Here is a 17,965-nt window from a genome sequence, read left to right as displayed (position 1 = left end):
CATCCATCCATCCATCCATCCACCCACCCATCCATCCACCATCCATCCATCCATCCATCCATCAATCCATCCATCCATCCACCACCCACCCACCACCCACCCATCCATCCATCCATCCATCCACCCATCCATCCATCCACCCATCCATCCATCCATCCATCCATCCACCACCCACCACCATCCATCCATCCATCCACCACCCATCCATCCACCCATCCATCCATCCATCCATCCACCCACCCACCCACCCACCCATCCACCCATCCATCCATCCACCCACCTACCCATCCATCCATCCACCCATCCATCCATCCATCCATCCACCCACCCATCCATCCACCCACCCACCCATCCATCCACCCACCCACCCATCCATCCACCCACCCACCCATCCATCCATCCATCCATCCACCCACCCACCCACCCATCCATCCATCCATCCATCCACCCACCCACCCATCCATCCATCCACCCACCTACCCATCCATCCACCCACCCATCCATCCACCCATCCATCCAACCATCCAACCATCCATCCATCCACCCATCTACCCATCCACCCATCCATCCATCCATCCATCCATCCATCCATCCATCCATCCACCCACCCACCCATCCATCCATCCACCCACCTACCCATCCATCCACCCACCCATCCATCCACCCATCCATCCAACCATCCAACCATCCATCCATCCACCCATCTACCCATCCACCCATCCATCCATCCATCCACCCACCCATCCATCTTCCTACCCAATCACCTGCCAGTCTCGTTTGTCTATCTGCCCTTCTATACCTCTTCATCCCATCATTCTATCCACCTTTCTAGTCTTCCATTCATTCCAGAACTATTTATTGTCAGCCTAGCTTTTCTCTAATTTTAAGTACTTGAGCCTCATCAGAAACTACTGACCTACACCATAAGCATTTTCTTTTTTAAAAAGTATTTATTTGAGAGAGAGAGAGAGAGAGAAAGATGGGGTAGGTAGAAAGGGAGAAAGAATGGGTGCTCCAGGGACTCCAGCCACTGCAAACAAACTCCAGATGCATGCGCCCTCTTGTGCATCTGGCTTACAAGGGTCCTGGAGAGGCGAACTGGGATCCTTGGGCTTTGCAGGCAGACGCCTCTCCAGCCCAGCATTTTCTATTATTTTCCCCCAGTGTTTCCCAGAATGGCCCAGTGGAGTGCAGCGAGACACTCTCAGAGCTTCTATTCATATTTCTTACCTTGTCCTTTAAAAAATTTCTAGTGTGAATACATGCTTTACAATGAATATGTTAATTCCCTAGTATGGATGGTTTAAAACTACCTGCTCAAAAAAATGCAAGCAAAAATTGAAATCAGGGACATGGAGAATTCAAAGATTTTGCAGACCCCCCCCCCCACCCGTCTTCTATGAAGAATGTAATCAAAAACTACAGAAAAATCTAGAAAGCTCTAGCATTTGGGGTGAAGGACATTTAAAAAAAAGAGAAAGCGTCCCATAAGATGAGTCAGCAAATTCAAAAGATGTGCCTGCCCATAAGAGGAGTCATCAAATTCAAGAGATGTGCCTACAACTTCAGAGTCGATACACCCACTCTTAGTGGATGTCAGTATTTATGGTCACACAGGAGGTTGCTACAGTCAGGAATAAAGGCCAACTTTATTTTATACTCTTATACTCACCCCAAAAGAACATTGGACTCGGGCCTGGGCTTCATGCCAAGACAACAGATCTTTAAGTAACCTCACTTCCTAAGAACATATCCTGAAGACTCATTGCACTTGGGGGAAAGTATAGATTGTCACTGTTTTCTGTTTTAACTTAATAGCATATGAATAGCTTCCGTTAATGTAACTTTTCCTTTAATACACAGTAGAGGTCTTATTGATTGAATGAGTAAAATCTAATGATTTAACTAAAGCAATCAACATGTAACGGCTTTGTCGTCTTTTGTTTTTATTGAACAATAGTCAACTTGTTCTTTTAAAACTAAACCTAACAGCTTATTTTGCTTACTTACATTCAAGAGACATTCACAACTCTGTTGGCGGACTTGGAGAATAAAATATAAGTAAATAGTGAAATAATTTTTAAATAAGTCCTTCATTTCAAATAAGACTTCTGTCGATATTTCCTAAGAACATTTTCTGCAAGAGTCCTGGTCATCCGAAGTTCCTCCTCATTCCACTTTTCAATCAAGTTTGAAAGAAAATAAATTGTATGTTAAAATTGTGTTTTGTGCTGAAAATCCTTTCTTCTTTCACAAGCTTTCTAGATAGTTATCTTCTACTTTAGGTTTAAAATTAGTCCAAGTCATGGCATTCTGAAAAAACAATTGGTTCTGTTGCTTATTTTTTGACATTTTACAACTTCAGAGTGACTTACGTTTTTCTTGTTGATTTTACCATAATTATCCATAATAAAACTGCTATGTCTGGATTTTGAGAACCTTAGTTATGGGATATATCTTTACTGCAATAATTTTAAATAGTATTAAGTTCATTTCCCTAGTAAGGCAAGATAGATGAGAATGGAGGATGGCTTGAACTAACACATTTTATAAAAATATATAAATATTTACCCCTTCGCATACCCCAAGGAAGCAACATACTTCATCAGCTCTGTCTCACAAAGCGGCACTCTGTCAGTCAATTTTAGTCAATAATAGAAGCGTGAATTCACCCTTTGCCCAGAACCACCTTGACAACATTAGCATTAGCTCAATTCAAGGCTATTGCTCAAATTCTTACAGGCTTTACTCACTTTGAGGGTGTTCTGGTTTTGGGTTTGTTTTTTTAATTACTCTTCGCCCTATGCAGATCATCTAAATCGCATTTGTCGATCCTCGGTGTTACTACACACTCACAATTAACAAATCTATATGCATTAAATATGTAACAAATATCTGTCAGTCATATGTAGCCTATTTTTTTTTTTTCTGGATCCACTCCGAATCACACTTGATCTTCAACAATTACATGTCCATATTCTACAATCTAGACAGTTCTTAAAATGTCGGCCGAGTATTGATCACTAAAGTAGAGCCTTCTCTAGACACTCCAACCCAGGATCAACGTGGATTTAACCATTTCATGACAGGCGACCGAGCAGGATTCTCTCTCACAATCTCTTCTCTCACGGTATTGCCATCTCCAGATGCAACTTCTCGCTCTGCAATTAGACGGAAGACAAGTCAGGTCCAAAGATCTACAATTTAATGGTTAAGCATGGATTTACTTCAGTGTAGTCTTTCAGTAAAGCATAAAGTCAATCTTTGCAGAACCAAAATTCTATGCTAACGGTATCAAACAGCTGAGAGTCAGTTAGCACTTCCTCAGGTAAGCCAACGTCCTTCACATCACTCTCTTCTAGATACCTGTCATCACCTAATGTTAGCTTATACGTACATTGTTCTTTTTTCCGTGTTACATAAGTCTGTTATTAAGATGCCAATACAGGCTGGAGAGATGGCTTAGCAGTTAAGACATTTGCCTGCAAAGCTGAAGGATCCTGGTTTGATTCCCCAGGACCCACGTAAGCCAGATGCACAAGGGGGCGCACACGTCTGGAATTCATTTGCAGTAGCTGGAGGCCCTGGTATGCCCATTCTCTCCCTCTCTCTCTGCGTTTTTCTCTCTCTCAAATAAATTTAAAAAGAAAAATTTTTTTAAAAGATTCTGCCGGGCATGGTGGAGCATGCCTTTAATCCCAGCATTCAGGAGGCAGAAGTAGGAGAATCAATGAGAGTTCAAGGCCACCCTGAAACTACATAGTTAATTCCAGGTCAGCCTGGACCAGAATGAGATGCTACCTTGAAAAACCAAAAAAAAAAAAATATATACTAAAAATAAAAAATGATTCCAACTCCAGGGCTGGAGAGATGGCTTAGCAGCTAAGGCACTTGTCTATAGAGCCAAAGGACCTAGGTTCAATTCCCCAGGACCCACATTAGGCAGATGCACACCGTTGCTTATACGTGTGGAGTTTGTTTGCAGTGGCTGGAGGCCCTGGCATGCCCATTCTCTCTTTCTTTCTCTATCTATCCCTATCTGCTGCTCTCTCTTTCAAATAAATAAATTTATAAAAATGAATAAAAGAGCTGGGCATGGTGGCGCACACCTTTAATCCCAGCATACGGGAGGCAGAGGTAAGAGGATCTCCATGAGTTCAAGTCCATCCTGAGACTACATAGTGAATTCCAGGTCAGCCTGGGCCAGAGTGAGACCCTACCTCAATAAATAAATACAAATTTTAAAAAGAGATTCCAACTCCATAGTCAGGAACTTCCTTTCGCTTGCTCGGCAATCTCACCGGCACCAGCCACAGTGCCTGGAATGTGATGGTGCTTAATGAACCCTTAGAGACTGCTACGCGAAAAGGTCTCTAAGTAAGAAATCTGCACTAACTGGTGCAGAAGTGTTCACCTTTGGGCGTGCTTACAGAAGGCAGGCCCAAGGCTATAACTTTCATGAACACAGTTTGCGGGCTGGGGAAATGACTGCACAAACGGGGATCTACGAGGACCTGATCAACCCTGAATTCTATTCCTCAGCTTCTAGGCAGGACGCTGACTGTCATCAATCACACCTGTAAGCCCAGTCCTGCGTGAAGCGAAGACCAGAGCATTGCTGGGGCTTCCTGGCCAGCCAGCCTGACTGATAAACAGCAGCTCTGAGTTCAGTGAGAGAGACTCCACCTCAAGGAAACATGCAGAGGAGCCAAATCGAGGAGGACCCTGACAATCTCCTCTGGTCCTCAGATGCACGCACATGCATCTGCACCTAGGCGTGCACACACACACACTACACACACACACACACACACACACGCACACTCACACACGCACACGCACAATAGTACTTGGGGACGAGAGGATAGCTCAGTGACTAAGAGCACTTGCTTGCAAGAATGAAAACCTGAGGGCTGGAGTGACGGCTTGGCATCTAAGGCACTGGCCTTCAAAACCTAAGAACCCAGGTTTGATTCCCCAGGACCCATGTAAGCCAGATGCACAAAGTGGTGCATGTGTCTGGAGTTCGCTTGCAGTCAGTCGCTGGAGGCCCTGTTTCACACATTTTCTCTCTCTCTCCCTTGTTTTCTCATAAATAAATAATGAAGACCTGAGTTCCATTCCCAGCACCTACAAACGTCAAACTCCCGATTCAGCGAGACACACTGCCTTGGGGAAATGAAACAGGAGAGCTCTTCAGGAAGATATCCAACGCCCTCCTCTGGCTTCTCCACAGGTGCACACAGGGCCCATGCATGTGCACATACACACACCACATACTACACATAGACACCCCCCAAAAATCCAGTCTAACAAGAAAGACAGTTCTTGCTGTACATACAATTTTTTTATAATATTTATAATCCACCAAAATAATGTTTTTTTCGCTTTTAAGAATAGTGAGACGTGGGCTGAAGAGATGGCTTAGCGGTTAAGCGCTTGCCTGTGAAGCCTGAGGACCCCGGTTCAAGGCTCAATTTCCCAGGACCCATGTTAGCCAGATGCACAAGGGGGCTCATGTGTCTGGAGTTCGTTTGCAGTGGCTGGAGGCCCTGGCGTGCCCATTTTCTCCCTCTCTCTTTCTCTATCTGCCTCTTCCTCTCTCTGTCTGTCACTCTCAAATAAATAAATAAAAATAACAGCAACAACAAAAAACGATAGTGAAACATGGTTGCTTCAGCAGAGCACATCTTGAAAGGGAGAGCTGTAAGATTCGTGCAGCCTGGCAGACAAGTGTGGACAAATGTGTGGAACATTCCAGAGCTTATGTCCTACGAAGAAAAACAGTGACATGAATTCCCATTCTTGGACATTACCAAAAACTAAAAATGGGTGCTGGTGAGATGGCTCAGCGGTTAAGGCTCTTGCCTGCAAAGGCTGACCTGGCTTGGATTCCCCAATACCCACGTAAGTCAGATGCCACAAAGTGGCGCATGGATCTGGTATTTGTTTGCAGTGGCTGGAAGCCCTGGCATACCCATACATGCCCATTCTCTCTCTCTCTCTCTCTCTCTCTCTCTCTCTCTCTCTCTCTCTCTCTGTGGGTGTGTGTGTGGGTGGTGTGTGCTTGCAAATAAATAAATAAAATATTTTTTAAAAAGTCAGGAAGCCTGGGCTGGAGAGATGGCTTAGTGGTTAAGCGCTCGCCTGTGAAGCCTAAGGACCCTGGTTCGAGGCTCGGTTCCCCAGGTCCCACATTAGCCAGATGCACAAGGGGGCGCACACGTCTGGAGTTTGTTTGCAGTGGCTGGAAGCCCTGGCGCGCCCATTCTCTCTCTCCCTCTATCTGTCTTTCTGTCTGTGTCTGTTGCTCTCAAATAAATAAAAAAAATAAAAATTTTAAAAAAAAGTCAGGAAGCCCAGTTACTAAGAGTATTGCTGCAAAAGATGGGTGGAAAGTTGGGGGAAACAACCTTATGGGGCCAGGAGAACCTATGTTGGTAAACCTTGGAGCCTCTTAATTTGTTTGCAAAGGGTGGGCTCAGAAAGGGTCAGGGAATGGTGACAGCGTCTCTGGGAGGATTGAGGAGCACAGCACTTCCTGTGAATTCCAGCACATGGACAGCAAGTTTCATGCAGACAAAGCGCAAGCAAACAGGAGACCACCTGGGCAGCCTCTTTACACGGTTTCTCTCTCCATCCTGAACTGGATGGAGGCTGGCCAAGATTACGCTAGCCATAATCTTGTAAATACCCTGGGTCAGAAAATTTAAAAAAAAAAAAATCTGACTCCTTTTCCCATCAATTTCTAATAAGAATCTCCATGTCCAATTTTGGTACAGAAATGTTTTGTGTGTCCTGTAATGTGACGTCCACCCGCGTCCTAGAGTCTTTGCAAGGTAGAGACATGTTTTGTGTGTCCTGTATTGTGGCGTCCACCAGCGTCCTAGAGTCTTTGCAAGGCATCCCCGTAACAACCAGGCACCTTCACAGCATAAACCAGAGTGGGCAGCAGGCACATCAGGAGAAGAGACCTGGACGTCACAGTGCTGTCGTCAGCACGTGTCCAGACGTAGGGATGCCACCAAGAGTCCCTGTCAGAAAGGACTGATTACTCTAAAGCTGCTCTTGGGGCTCTTAGACACTCCATCCCACACCCCGTCAATGCTCCACAGCAGAGGGCGGAAGATGAAGTTGGACGGAAGAGCACGTGTCCGCGGTGCAATGGCCCTGGGTTCCGCGCCCAACAACAAAACAACGACATAAAGAGATTCGCAGCAGAGTCAAATGTTGCTTGGTAAGGAACATGTAAATGAATTTTGGTATATTTATTTATTAGAGAGAGAGGGAGCAGCTCTTTCCCCTGCAAAAGAACTCCAGACTCATGCATGCACCCACCACCCTATGCACCTGGCTTTGTATCAGTACTGGAGACTCGAACCCGGGGCCATCAGGTTTTGCCAGCAAGCACTTTTAACAGCTCAGCCATCTCCTCAGCCCCTAGATGTAAACTTAAAGGAGTGTAATGGATTCAAAAGATGACTGCTGCTCCCACAGCCTACAAACCATAACCCCATAGAGGATACGTGCAATCCCACTAAGGAGCGTCCCCAATGGAATGGGGGCAAGGAGGAGGGAAAAGAGGGTATCAACACATGATGTAGCCATATAAAACATCGTGTTAATAAGATGTTTAATGTTTAATAAACATCTTGTAGTAGGGCTGGAGAGATGGCTTGGCAGTTAAGTACTTGCCTGTGAAGCCTAAGGACCCCGGTTCGAGGCTTGATTCCCCAGGACCCACGTTAGCCAGATGCACAAGGGGGCGCATGTGTCTGGAGTTTGTTTCCAGTGGCTGGAGGCCCTGGCGTGCCCGTTGTCTCCCTGCCCTTCTCTGTCTGTCGCTCTCAAAAAAAATAAATAAAAATAAAAATATTCTAAAAATAATAATAAACATAAAAATAATACGTAATCATCACAGAAATTATAGATATATTTATATAGCTGTCTCTTAATCATAACTATAATAAAAATATCTTGTACTAGGTATGGTATAATAAAATTTAGAGTTTCATCCCCCCCAAAAAAGAAGAGAAATAAATGACAAATGTAGGACTAAAGAGAAGATGCTCCTTCAACATTCTTTTCAGCCTGTGACTTAAAACAAAACAAAACAAGCAAACAAAAAAGACCTTGGTGTCTTCTGTGTGAAGTAGCTGGTATGCTGAGAGAATGAGTGCCTTTCCAAGCTGGGCTAGAAGCAACCCAGTCCTTCAGAGCACTGCCAGCTTCGAGAGAGCATGTGGGTGGTGTTCTCTTCCCCAGGGAATGTGAGGAAGAGAGGAACCAGCAAGAGCTGGGCTGCTGAAAATACTCGGGGTCTAGAAGGCAGAAGCGGTCACGTGACACTGGACGCACCTAAGGCACCTGTACTGTTTTCCTTCAAAACGGTTAACTTACCGCCTATGGATTTCACCTCAAAAACTTATTCACGGGCTAGAGAGGTTGATCGTTGATTAAGAGAACTTTCTAGGGCTGGAGAGGTGGTTTAGTGGTTAAGGCGCTTGCCTGTGAAGCCTAATGACTCAGGTTCAATTCTCCAGGACCCATGTAAGCCAGATGCACAAGGGGGCACATATGCATCTGGTATTCATTTGCAATGGCTAGAGACCCTGGCGCACCCATTCTCTCTTTCTCTCTCTCTGCCTCTTCTCTCTTAAATAAATAATTTTGTTTTTCATTTTTGGTTTTTCAAGGTAGGGTCTCACTCTAGCCCAGACTGACCTGGAACGTACTATGTAGTTTCAGGGTGGCCTCAAACTCACAGCGATCCTCCTACCTCTGCCTCCCGAGTGCTGGGATTAAAGGCGTGTGCCACCACGCCCTGCTAATAAATAAAATCTTTAAAAAAAAAATGTTTAAGAGTACTTTCTGTACAAGTATGAGGCCCCTGAGGAGGACAAGACTGGTCAGGCTCTATCCCCAGGACCCAAACAAACAGCTAGCAAGGGTCATGTATGTCTGCAACCCCAGTCCTGGGGGGAGCAGAGACATGAGAATCACTGGAGCTGCAAAAAATAAAGGCAAAAAGCAAACAGCTGCAAGGTCTGGAACAGGTAAGAGACTTCTCCTGCTTAACTAAGAACGAGCCAGAGAGCAGGGGTCTGAGGCACCTGGTGTTCTGTCCCGGCCACCACAGACAGGTGCACCCTGCCGCAGGGACATACACATTGCACACACACACGCATATGCATACAACACACACACACACACCACATGCCACATACATACACGTGAAAAATGTACAATATTTGAAGGAGGTAACAGAAAAAAAAAAAATAAGCTCATTTGGCCCAATTTCACATTTAAATTAATTTCAAGAGCAAAGGACCATTAGTATTTAAGGGAATATATTGGGGAGTGTATAAATTGTTGCTATTAGTAGTTGTTTTGGATAAATGTTGAGGATTCAGGGTATATAAATTAATTTTAAACATCCTACATAATTGTATGTATTTTGGGGTACAGAGTGAGATTTTGATATCTAAAATATCTGTTATGTCACATGCCAGGTTTTAGTGGTTGAAAATATCTTAAATGTATTATTTTAGCAATTTTGAAATACATGATAGATTTTACTACCATTCTATACATTGGAGGAATAATGTTTCATAATATATGTTGTTTTATTTATTTACTTATTTTGATCCAATCATTTTAATTATTAATTTTTTCATTTATTAGAGCCAGAGAGAGGGAGGGAGAGAGAGAGAGAGTGAGAATGGGCACGCCAGGGCCTCCAGCCACTGCAAACAAACTCGACACATGCACCCCCTTGTGCATCTGGCTAACATGGGTCCTGGGGAATTGAACCTGGGGGTCCTTTGGATTTGCAAGCAAGTGCCTTAGCCACTAAGTCATCCCTCCAGCCCGGATCCAAGCATTTTAGATAAGTCTGTGGGCTTGGCCATTTATCAGCAAATATATGACTTCTGGGTCAATCGTATAATCTATAGGCTGTTTGCATTCTTGCAACCTTTGTAAGAAACACAGAGACCTGGGAACAGCATGTGAAATTTCATAATTTCCTAAATCTCAACAGCAGTTACTATGTGTCTTTTCCAAAAAAACTATAAAAATACATGCTTCTATTTTTTTTAAAAAAGAAGAAATATTATATATATATATATATATATATATATATATATATATGTCATGGCTCTTAAGCCTGATCCAATAACTACCTCACCATACTTTTTCTAGGTGGAGTTGGGAGAGAAATAGTTTTGTCTAGTGAACATATAAAAACAGATCACTGAAGAATTTAAAGAACTTTGCATCTCTTGGTTGGTTGCTTGTTGTTACAGATTTACTTTGATTCATCAAACCTAGCGTCCTCCATAAAACCTCAGCAACCTGATAAGAAACCAACCTCAAAATTATGGATGGGATCTCTTTAGAAAAGATCAAGTGCCGCCAAACCCCACCACCACCTACCTTTCCCCCCATGAAATACGGGAATGAGATTACTTAAATCTGGCTGCAGTGGTGGCTCGGCTGCAGTGGTGGCTCGGCCATTGAGATGCTTGCCTCCAGTGCCTAAAGACCTGGATTCAAGTCCCCAGCACCCATGTAAAGCCAGATGCACAGTGGTGCATGCATCTAGAGTTCCTTTACAGCAGCAGGGGCTGGCAAAATGGCTAAGTGGTTAAGGCACTTGCCTGCAAACCCTAACAACCAGGGTTCAATTCCCCAGACCCACGTCAAGCCAGATACACAAGGGGGTGCATGCATCTGGAGTTTGTTTGCAGTGGCTGGAGGCTCTGGTGTTCCCATATTCTCTCTCTCTCTCTCTCCTCTCTCTCATTGTGTCTGTCTGTCTGTCTTTCTCTCTAGCTCTCTCTGCTTAAAGATTACTCAAGTCGTTATTATATTCCATGTACTGATTTTTTTTTTAAGTTGTTCAAACTAACCGCGAGGCTCCCGCTGCAGCCAGCTCTTACCTGCAGGCGAAGAGAGCGTCCTGGTGGGGGACTTGACTGCTGGGTGGTGGAAAAAGCGGAACTTCAGACATTCCCCGGTCACCCGGTCACAAATGCCCGACTGGCAGTTGCAGGTCTCTTTGCACTCCATCCCGTAGGTGCCATAGGGGCATTCTGAGGGCAGAAGAAGATAGATCAAGAGCTGCTGGCAGGGGCTGGAGAGATGGCTTAGCGGTTAAGGTGCTTGCCTTCAAAGCTTAATGACCTGGTTCGATTCTGCAGAGCCCGCATAAAGCCAGACACACAAGGTGGCACGTGCATCTGGAGTTCGTTTGCAGTGGCTAGAGGCCCTTGGGCGCCCATTCTCTCCCTCTCTCTCTCTCTCTCTGTCTCTCTCTCACACACACAGACACACACACACACACACACACACACACACACACATATTTCTCTTTCTGCATGCGAATAAATAAGTAATTTAAGAAAGAAGAGCTGCTTGCAATGCGTAGGACTCCATCCTGGCAAGCCCCGCATGATCCACCTTGCAATTTGAACCAACCTCATGCACTGTGACAGTACCATGAAACCCACCTTTCAAACGACCCAAGCTTTGAAGGTGGGAGTTATAAACGTGAAGTCACACTTTAAGACCAGATCATGCCTGCCTCAGGCTTAGTGCCATGACAGAAAGTTTAGGTAAAGACAGCTACCCACAACCAGTCTCCTTGAACCCTTCTTAACTTTAACTCTGCTTATTTTCTGCTTAGCTGATGACACGGATCCTCACAGGTTACCTCGGTAACAGCTCAGTGAAGACGGGAAATTGAGCAGACATGTGCATCTGCTCAGCGTGTGGTAGGTATAGTGTGGTCTTTGATTCTACTGTACTGGTAGACAGTTCACCATTTAAAGGTAAGAAAGCTGGCAGCCCACCCCACGTGACTTAGCCAGCCTTCATTCTGTACCAACCTTATAAAGTTCCTTATCTCTTAATACATAAGTACAACTTCTCTGACTCCTCAGAGAGTAAGAGGGCTCACTACTCAATCTTTCTGCAAAGAAGGCTAAGTGCGCAGAAAGAAAGAGAGAAAGAGAGAGAGAGAGAAAGAGAAAGAAAGAAAGAAAGAAAGAAAGAAAGAAAGAAAGAAAGAAAGAAAGGAAGGAAGGAAGGAAGGAAGGAAGGAAGGAAGGAAGGAAGGAAGGAAGGAAGGAAGGAAGGAAGGAAGGAAGAAAGGAAGGAAGGAAGAAAGAAGGGAAGAAAGAAAGGTAAGTCAGTGTTTATACATCTGAAGGTTTGCATACCAACAAGAACTGGACGCTTTCAGAGTTTCAGTGTTTTCATATCTAAACTAAAACAAGCTCTATTGAGAGGTTGGAGAGATGGCTCAGCAGTGAAAGGTGCCTGCTTGCAAAGCCTGATGACCCAGGTTTGATTCCCCAGTACGTGCATAGAACCAGATGTACAAAGTGGCACATGAATCTGGAGTTCCCTTTGCAAGGGCAAGAAGCCATGGGGTGCCCTTATTCATTCTCTCTCTCGCTCTCTTTCTCAAAAATAAAATAAATAATTTTAAAGACATACTGTACTAAAATACAGAGGTCAGAGCTTTTTATTCAAAAAGCACTGTGCTATGACATAAACGCCACCTTGGTAGATTAACTCTGCAGTGTAGAGGTAGACGATGCATTTTGGGGCATGAAAATACCTTTGCAACTGTACAGACCTGTACGCATACAGCAACAAGCAAGGGACCTGATTTGTCAGTACCGAATAATCATGTCGGATATCAATGAACTATTTTTAAGACAGAGCCACCATTATTCTTTCCCCCGTGTTTTGGATGACAGACCACCCTGGGTATTTTTAATTTTATTTTAAATATCTTAGGGCTGGAGAGATGGCTTAGCAGTTAAGGCGCTTGCCTGCAAAGCCAAAGGACCCAGGTTCGATTCCCCAGGACCCACGTTAGCCAGATGCACACGGGGGTGCATGCATCTGGAGTTCATCTGCAGTGGCTGGAAGCCCTGGCATGCCCATTCTCTTTCTCTCTCTCTCTCTCTCTCTCTCTCTCTCAAATAAATAAATTAAATTAGATAGAATAAATCTTAAGCCCTCTAACATAAAAGCACACAGGACTGAGATTTGACTTTGCCTGCAGTGATAATAAAAATGAAAGCTTTAGCCTAATTCCCAGTTATGCTTCCAGTATAGCCCCTAATATATGACATGCCAAGTAAATACTGGCTGTTCAATAACTATGTGTCCAGGGCTGGAGAGATGGCCTAGAGGTTAAAGCGTTTGCCTGCAAAGCCAAAGGATCCCGGTCCAATTCCCCAGGACCCACGTTAGCCAGATGCACTAGGTGGCACATACATCTAGAGTTCATTTGCAGTGGCTGGAGGCCCTGGAGCACCCATTCTCTCTCTCTCTTTCTCCCTTGCCCTCTTTCTTTCTCTCTAATAAATAAATAAAATATATTTTAATATATTTTAAAAGATAAGTGTGTGTTGGCCAGCCAATAATTGACTGGACTACACAACATGAAGCATTGAAATATCTTAAAGCATCTGGACATGCAAGCTGACATGTACAACCTTCATTTGCTCAAGAATGAAATATATCTAGAGTCACTAAGGTGCCTGCAGACTCATTATATCTATTCAGAGAGAAAAGTGTCCAAAAAGATTTGTCAGCACTCTGCAAGAGACCAAAAGAGCAATTCAAAAATGTATTTTTAAAAAATGCATCTCATGAAGTGCTGGGTGTGGTGGCGCACGCCTTTAATCTCAGCACTCGGGAGGCAGAGGTAGGAGGATCACCATGAGTTTGAGATCACCCTGAGACTACATAGTGAATTCCAGGTCAGCCTGGGCAAGACTAAGACTCTACCTCGAAAACCAAAACAAACAAACAAAAAAAAAAAACATGAATATCTATTTTAATCATTTATACAATAAAATCTAGGGAATAAAAGCTCCAATGCTTGATCCATTATGCCCATGTCATTGTACATTTATAATCACATTTAGAAAGTCATTTTTATGCCAAGAGAAAAGGCAGGCCCCACATACACTGGCTATATCATAAGTATGATTGTGTTAACCACTTCCTCCCTAATTTCCTTATGAGAGTTACTGTTTTCTTGGCTGATAAGCCCTGCAATTTACAGATAGTACGGAGCCCTATTCAGTTGAAAGAAACATGAGTGTATCCACCAAAGAAAATATTTCCTTGATATTCTATCTCTTGCTGGTTCTAAGCAAAAAAAAAAAAAAAAAAAATCTAAGCAAAGAATAAAGTGTCCCAAATAGTTAAAGAATTTATTTTCTAACATTTGATGGGGTTTAGAGACTAAATGATTGATTTACAACTATTTTCTAACCAGAGAATTAATGAGATCAGCTCAATACTAGGTGGTTATCATTCCTTAAAGAATATTTAGAAATTTCTCAGAACTTTTAAATATAATTTTGGCAGATTTTTTATATTATTTTTATATTGTGATTAAAGGTTGAGCATCCATTGCATATTCACAATAAGCATTCTTAATGATGAGATTGTAAGACATTGATCTGCAAGTATTTTTAGTCACCATTTCTTTAACTCTAAACATTTCTAAATGGTAAGCATTTTAAATCAGTCACTGCTTAAGAAATAAATCCCACAAATGCTTAACTGAATCATTTAGGTACCATTTCTATCTTAATCAAAATTTCAATTTTTTCTTCAAGTCTATGAAACAGCCAACCTTACTTTCTACAGACTTCCAATTTACTGTCTTTTTTTTTTTTTTTTTTTTGCCTGCCTTACTCCATCTGTTATTTTTCTAGCTAACCAAAACTTTTATAAAATACAATGAGGTTTGTTTTATACTCCAGGGGACCCTCTTGCAAGAATGTGAGTTATTTCGTCTGCTGATTGAAGCCCGCCCTGCTCTATAAAGTGCATTAGTGTTCATCAGAAGCCCTCCGCCCTGTGAAGTCTTTGAAGATCAAAGACTCATGCAATCGCAGGGACGAGAAACCACTCCAAGAGGTTATCTGGTGGGGACCTCAGTAATCACTGCCTTGTGGAAGAAAGACGCCCTCAGCTGTCGGTAACAACTATCGGTACCTGTCAAGTTTCTAAAGTTTTCCAGAGAAAAGGGGGGGGGGTGAGGCAGGCAATGCAATCTTTCACTGCAACTTTCTTTCTTAAATGAATGCAACGCTGCAGTTCTTTCTGCTCACTGGTGTCTGTGGCTGCAGAATTATCCTCCTCCCCTACCTCGGGTACCACCTGTGTGGAGGAGCATGCATTTTCCCTTGTCCTGAGGAGCAAAGCCACCTGACTTCCCAAACTGGCAAAAAAAAAAAAAAAAAAAAAAAATTAAAACTAAAACTAAAAATACAAACAGCCCCAAGGGAGCCTTGAAGAGAATCAGGCCAGGAGTCGCTGTTTTACCTTTGCAGATACCAAACTCGTCACCAAAATCATCCTCCTCATTGTAGAACTGACATCGGAGCCCCGGGCCACACTTGACTCCGTCCATGCCCGAGACCGTCCGGTAGCACGTTTCTCCCGGCCCCGCTGCACACACCGGGCAGCAACTACAGTCATCTAGCACCAGCCTCTTGCAGCGCAGGATGCTGCTTCGGCACTGAGCGTTGTCACAGCGCTCTGGGCAATCCACTGCATACTTGGTGCTCCAGGCCACGGTCAGGTGTGCAGGGACCAGGAGTGTGGTCAGCAGCAAGAGGCCTCTCATGTTTCCCGGCTGGCTAAGGCTCGCCCCCAACCCGCCCCCACCCCACCGCTGTCTTCGCTGGTGGGCAGCCGCTATCCAAAGTGGTAGCTGAGCCTCCGCCTGCCTGCACGTTGATGAGCTTTATACACTGGTTCCCGGTCATCAATTTCCTCAAGACAGCGGCAGCGCTATCCCCCTGGCAGGCTCTCTTGTTTGAGTTTATGAAATCCAGGATGAAGGCTGGATTAACACGGCCGCTGCCATCCAGGAATTGAAAAGCCCAAAGCTGATGTCATCTGTTATGTTTAGATGGTTGTTTTGCATGAGGGCTGAAAAACTCCGCTCACATCCGTCTCAAGGACTCAAGGACAACGTCTGTAGAAGGAGAATAAAGAAGGTTGCATACCAGCCCCTCCACCACCACCCCTCTGGTGAGGGACTGTTCCGACACAGGGCATATCATTGGGACAAATCGTTTGTCTCAGAGTCTCTGCAGTTAGGAAGAAAATGATATCAACATAAATCATCAAGACTGAGGAAGCTTTTACCAAAAAAAAAAAGAAAGAAAGAAGACAATAATAATAATAAGCATTTGGTATTTCCCCTCAATAAATAGCTATGAGATCATTTGGGAGAAGAAAGGGTTATATTGTGCCTTTACAATACTTAGAAGAAAGGATATATGTATGTATGTATATGTGTGTGTGTGTGTGTGTGTGTGTGTGTGTATTTTTATATTTTTTGAGGTAGGGTCTCACTCTAGGCCAGGCTGACCTGGAATTCACTATGGAGTTGCAGGGTGGCCTTGAACTCATGGCGATCCTCCTACCTCTGCCACCCGAGTGCTGGGATTAAAGGCGTGCACCACCGCGCCCGGCTGAAGGCATAGGAATTTTTTACAAGACCCTTTCTTTCCTCCCAGCCTTCTCCTGGCATAACGACTTCTGAAACGATTGTGTCACACGTATCCAAACCTGCCCAGAACATAGCTGTGTTCTCCTAAGATGACACACTGCCTCTCTGAGTTTTTTCTCTGGAATCGATACAAAAGCCACAGAAGAGGTAAGGCACTGTTTCTGAGTTATTCAATTCTGGAGAGAAAAAAAAACAAAAACCTTATCAGTTGGACTTCTCTTGACCCAAAACTCCCTGGGGAGCAGGCTCATCCATCACCCAGGCTGTTTGTCCGATGGTCCGCATCCACTGACAGCCTCTTCCCTCACCCCCTGGCATCTCGCAGGATGTCAAAACCGCCAAACAAGGCAGCCGGCCCAAGGAAACAAGCAAGCCCGTGGGGAAATAGGAATACATACCCCCCACCACCACCACCCCAGAATGGCCAAGTCACTGGGGAAGGGAAAACACAAGGTCCTGAAGCCACGGAGGGTCACAGGGTGTGTGAGCCCCTCTGCGGAAACCAGAAGGGCGCTCCGCAAACGATGGCCAGGCCAGAGCCTTATTGAGCAAGGTCTGTGGGACGGAGGCTCTGAGCAAGAGCAGAGAGGCAGGGGAGTTCTTACCCCAACCACAGGCCCCGCCCGACTTGTCAAAACAGAAGTAAAGCCACGGTCACTTGGTAAAAGAAACACTGTGGTCCAGTGGAGAATTCCTGTCTGTCACAAATTAGCTATGGGAAAGCTACGGGACCCAGTTTCCTCTCTGAGACCTGATGGTGTTAGGGGAGTTGAACTCCGAAACTCACGCACCCTCCAGAAGATGAGGTGCCAAGGCCGTTGGGTGGGGCCTGATGACAGACCTTCCACAAAGGCATCTCCGAGGCAATGGGGGCAGTAGAAGCCGGAGTTCAAGAAACTGGGGAAGTGGGAACTGGAAGCACCTTAAAAAGCTCCCAAATTTCCCGTGTCAATCGATACAATTTGAAAACTTCTGCATTCGTCTCTCCCGAAGCAAAGCACAGACTTAGCAGGTGGAACACTGTGCTGTGTTCAATAGAAGGTCCTATCTCTCACTGAGTACACGGTATGTCCCAAGCACGGAGTCTTGTGTATCTCAGTTGTGCCAATCAATGGGTCTCATTACGACATTTTCATGCATATGATGTGCTCTGATCATATTGATCCCTCTAGTACCATAGCATCCCTCCTCTCGTTCACAATTTCCACTTCCACATCCCCAATTGTCCTTCCTCAGCCAATGCATGTCTTTGTGCGACAATCCGTCGCTGTTCTTAAGCACCTCTTTTTCGGGGTACCAACGCTCTTGCTCCTCTTCACAACAATATTATGAAGCAGCTCCTATTTTCACGTGCCGTGCCTCTTCCCAATGGAACTTGGATTACTTTTACAGACCGTGACT

General features: G+C 44.5%; 1 protein-coding gene across 1 annotated transcript; it reads right to left on the bottom strand.

Annotated features, from left to right (window-relative positions):
- Nucleotides 1-1,929: 1,929 nt before the first annotated feature.
- On the bottom strand, nt 1,930-15,965 carry Esm1 (endothelial cell specific molecule 1). The gene is made up of 3 exons (XM_045139006.1): nt 15,367-15,965; nt 10,944-11,096; nt 1,930-3,161 (listed from the first exon to the last, which is right to left on the bottom strand). Exons 1-3 carry the CDS (start codon nt 15,668-15,670, stop codon nt 3,061-3,063), a joined length of 558 nt encoding a protein of 185 aa, XP_044994941.1. The 5' UTR covers nt 15,671-15,965; the 3' UTR covers nt 1,930-3,060.
- Nucleotides 15,966-17,965: the final 2,000 nt, after the last annotated feature.

Source organism: Jaculus jaculus, chromosome 20, assembly GCF_020740685.1.
Source record: "Jaculus jaculus isolate mJacJac1 chromosome 20, mJacJac1.mat.Y.cur, whole genome shotgun sequence".
Taxonomy (NCBI): domain Eukaryota; kingdom Metazoa; phylum Chordata; class Mammalia; order Rodentia; family Dipodidae; genus Jaculus; species Jaculus jaculus.
This window is presented reverse-complemented; position numbering and strand designations above follow the sequence as displayed.

Excerpts from the sequence above, each read along its gene's own strand:
- Esm1 (XM_045139006.1), bottom strand. The coding sequence starts at position 15,670 with ATGAGAGGCCTCTTGCTGCTGACCACACTCCTGGTCCCTGCACACCTG. Across the intron at positions 11,097-15,366 it reads CGAGTTTGGTATCTGCAAAG|AATGCCCCTATGGCACCTAC; the intron begins GTAAAACAGCGA and ends TTCTGCCCTCAG. Across the intron at positions 3,162-10,943 it reads GACGCTCTCTTCGCCTGCAG|AGCGAGAAGTTGCATCTGGA; the intron begins GTAAGAGCTGGC and ends GTCTAATTGCAG.